At 63.4% G+C, this 3,672-nt stretch overlaps 2 protein-coding genes across 2 annotated transcripts in view; both read right to left on the bottom strand.

Annotated features, from left to right (window-relative positions):
* Nucleotides 1–835: 835 nt before the first annotated feature.
* Nucleotides 836–1,331, bottom strand: MNEG_4033 (hypothetical protein; the record flags this gene model as incomplete). Its single annotated transcript, XM_014047483.1, has 2 exons — nucleotides 836–928; nucleotides 1,132–1,331. Coding segments are annotated over 2 exons (293 nt in total), but the record flags the coding sequence as incomplete, so codon positions are not given.
* A 1,046-nt stretch (nucleotides 1,332–2,377) lies between these two features.
* The window catches only part of MNEG_4034 (hypothetical protein), a gene marked incomplete at both ends in the record, with an annotated part of 3,822 nt that continues 2,527 nt past the window's right edge, over nucleotides 2,378–3,672 (bottom strand). The window contains 4 exons of the mRNA XM_014047484.1: nucleotides 2,378–2,540; nucleotides 2,805–3,025; nucleotides 3,238–3,285; nucleotides 3,432–3,519. Coding sequence (XP_013902938.1) covers nucleotides 2,378–2,540; nucleotides 2,805–3,025; nucleotides 3,238–3,285; nucleotides 3,432–3,519 — 520 coding nt within the window. The remainder of the gene's footprint in view (nucleotides 2,541–2,804; nucleotides 3,026–3,237; nucleotides 3,286–3,431; nucleotides 3,520–3,672) is intronic.

Consider the following 3,672-nt stretch of genomic DNA (forward strand, 5'->3'; position numbering starts at 1 on the left):
GTGGAAGGGGGGGGGCATCTCAGGTAGTCGTCGGGTTGAGGACGGGACCCGTCGGGCCGGGGCGCGCGTGCCCAACGGCAACCGCGGGGCGCAGCGGTGCGGCGGAAGCTGGAGACCCGCGACTTCTGACTCTGACGAATGTGGCGCAGCCAGCACACCCTGGGTACCTCCGCCAGGCGCCAGCCGCCCGCCTGCAACAGGCCCCGCCCACCCCGCAGCTCGGCCGGCCCTGCCGCCGCCATCCTCGGCCCCATGTGCACGCGCCCGGCGGCGCCCCGCCCCCGCGCGCCCCCCCACCTGACAGCTCTCCCAGCAGCTTCCCATCAGCCCCCGCCAGCGCCCGCGCCGCCATCCTGTCGCACTCCTCCCGCAGCTCCCGCAGGTTGCCCGCCAGCGGCCCCGCGACTTCCGCCACGTCCCCCCAGTACCGCGGCTGCAGCGCCAGCAGCCGGGACGCGAGATCCCTGGCAAGATCCGGATTCGAGGGGCCGTAGATCGCGGCGAGATCCATCAGCTTGGGGACGTCGATCAGCCAGCGGTCGTAGATCCCGCCGCCCTGCGCCGCCGGCGGCGGGACGCCGGGGCCGGACTCCCGGGCGACCCTGGCGGCGGGTGCGGCGGCGGCGGGGGTGGTAAAGGTGCGGAGGAGGCGTGCCCGTGGGTGGACTTCGAAGTAGAGGCGGGGCGCGTGGGGAAGCAGTGGAGGGAAGGCGGCCCGCGCTGCTCTGCGAGAAAGGGCGCTGCCTGCATGCCGATGTTTGCTGTGTGCATACGCATCCATGTCGCACTGGCAGCCGCGCTGACTGAGGCGTCGGGGGACCGCGGCGCCGCTCACATCCGCATGTAGACCATGAACACCCGCCGGGAGACCTCGGCCAGCACGCGGGACGCGCCGTCGACGCCGTCAATGCCGTCGTCAAAGCCGCGGCTGCAAGCGCGGCATGCGGAGGGGCGGGCCGCCTTGCAACCGGGGGCCGCGCGAGCCCCGGCCAGAGGACGTGCTTGCATGCGGCACTCAGCAAGCATGATACACTTGTAATGAACCCACATCGCCGCCGCTGCTGCTGCTCCCTATCGCAAATTGCATCTAGAGTGCCGCCACCTGCCCGCCGCACGCTCATGCGGCCTCACCGCTTGAACCGCAGAAATGAATCCAGGCAGTCGTGCAGCGACCTGTCGTCCCGCAGAACAACGGCCCAAAACGCGGCCGGCGGCTGGCGCAGCAGGTCCCCGAGCGCGGCGCTGATCGCGTCGAGCGCGGCGCGGCTGGAGGGGTCTGACAGGTCCGCATTGTCCGCCGGCAGGAAGGGCAGGAACGCCCCTCCGTCCATCGCAAAAGGATTGAGGTGCCCTAAGTGATTGTGAAGCGCCGTGCACGCCGTGCTAAGTGGCGACGCAAGCCTGCTCAGATCAATTCGTGGCAGAGCAGCGGCGTATCAAAGCTACGTTTTCGTAATATGACCACTAAATGCAAATTGCCATGCTACGACAGCCGTACGGGCATTCGTGACAGCCAAGTACGGTATGTGTCACACTAGCTGAGGAGCAGCTGCAACGGCTTCGGTCATTCGCTTATTTGCTGCTCTTCCAGTGTGCACTGGCGCACCTCAAACTGCCACAGCAGGTAGGGTACCACAAAAAGGCCTTGTCCACTTGTGACATGTGCAAATGTGTGATGGCAATCATTGTGGGTACGGTCCCGTATCGCCAACACCATACATCCGTCCTTGTTGCTGGTGAATCAAATGATTGAACGGAGCACAATCAACACTTCAGCAGTGCAAGAGTGAACTGAGGCATGCAGTCAAAGAAATATGAGAAGCACAGGTATATTGATCTGGTCAACCAAACAGAATGTCCGTCAAGCTTATTGTTATCGACCCCCCTGCTACATGACTCATCCTGCTCAGCATGCCTGCCCTACACAATCAAAAACACCCATCATACCAAGGCGAACGCCCCCAGCAGCACGGCCACAACCGCCAGCAACACCCTCGGCTCGGCACCTGCACTCGCAGCGCCGCCCTGCGCGCCGCCGCCCTGGCCTACGGTGTCGTTCGATGTGACGTTGCCGGCCGGGGGCTTGGCGGCGCACCTCGAGATTGTGGCGGTGTCGTTGGACGTCACATTGCTGGCTGGCATGACCCCGGGGCACGTGGAGCTGGCGGCGTTTGCGGCTGGCATTGCGGGGCACTCCTGTCTGAAGCTATTTAGGTCCAGGGTCTGCAATGGGTGGGGTCCACGTGGTGTTGCCGGGGGGAGTGAGCAAACCAGGACGTGAGCGTGCTCAGAAAGGGGCTTCCCTGGTAGAATGACCTAGCAGAGGAGACTTGGGAGGGTCACGCTGCAAATTGGTGGCATGCGCATGCATGCAGGATCAAGCGTGCGCGCCTACCTTGAAGATCGTCGTGATGCCGTAGGCGGCCTGGCAAGCGCATGCGTCCTGGAAAAACGCCTGCTCGTACTCAACGTTGAACACGGGCTTGCACACCGCCTTGGCGGGTGCGTACTTGCCGCAAAAACCCTCCTGCTGGCACTCCCTGCCATTCAAGGATGGCAGGGATTGGCCGGGAGAACATGACCCTGATGACGCCTCGTTTCAGCGGGACCAGCGCACCGGCGGCAGGTCCTGACTGCCACTGGGGTTTGCAGGCAGAAGGGGCCTCTGCATTTATGCCCGTGCATGCCCACAGCTGCCATGGCAAATTCCTGGTTTCAACTCATGCGGCTGACAGGTGCAGAGGGCGGAGGCATGCGAAACATCCGGATACACATGCAACCGGTACAACGTTCGTTAGACTCACTCGACCACAAAGAAGTCAAAGTAGGGTTCCAGCTCAGCCACCTGTCCGGGGTCGTTCTTGAGGCCGACAGCCATGCCCAGGCCATGCGCCGTGGCAGCCAGCCACTTGTTGAAGTCGAGCTGGTCCGCTGCTGTGAGGTCAAAGCCGTTGTCGTTCGTGTAGCCGTCGACATTGTCGGGGTCAACAGCAATGAAGCCCTTGGCCTTGCACATCTCCATGCGCTGCGAGGTGGACGTACGAGGTTGCGGGGCCGCTGATGGGTGGGGGCCGCAGAGTGCGAGGGTGGCGCGTAGGAAGGACAACGCATACAGATTTGACTCAGCTCTTTGCAGCACTGACGGCTTTGAATACAAAGCCTCATCCGCATCAATCAAGCCAGCTCTTGGACTGTTCGTTTCCCTCGCTCGAACTGGCTTGCGACTTCCTGACTCACTTTGACCATGATCGTCTTCACTGCCTCTGAGCGTATGTTCAGCCAGTGCTGTTGGGATTGGAAGGAAGCGCAGCAGTGTTCATACCACGGCCGCCCTGTCAGTGACCAGGCGCACCATCGCTGGAGCATGACGCGGAGCAGGGCTGCTCGGCTGCATCGCTGCTGAACTAATAAGAGGGCCGCCTGGGCCGCACCTCGCCCTCCCAGCCCTGGAGCGGCTTGCCAATGTCAGCCTGATTGAACTGCGCCTGGTCGAGGCGCCAGTTCTCGTGGGAACCGGCACTGCGGAGGAATTGAGCAAACAAGTGAGTGCGATGGCACATGGTCGGTGTGTTTCATGAGTACAATACACTGAGCAGCACATGCGTGGGGGCACGTGCGCGTGCGTGCCTGCGTGCGTGCGTGTGTGCGTGCGTGCGTGCGTGCGTGTGTGTG

This window comes from Monoraphidium neglectum (assembly GCF_000611645.1).
Source record: "Monoraphidium neglectum strain SAG 48.87 unplaced genomic scaffold scaffold00539, whole genome shotgun sequence".
In the NCBI taxonomy this organism is placed as follows: domain Eukaryota; kingdom Viridiplantae; phylum Chlorophyta; class Chlorophyceae; order Sphaeropleales; family Selenastraceae; genus Monoraphidium; species Monoraphidium neglectum.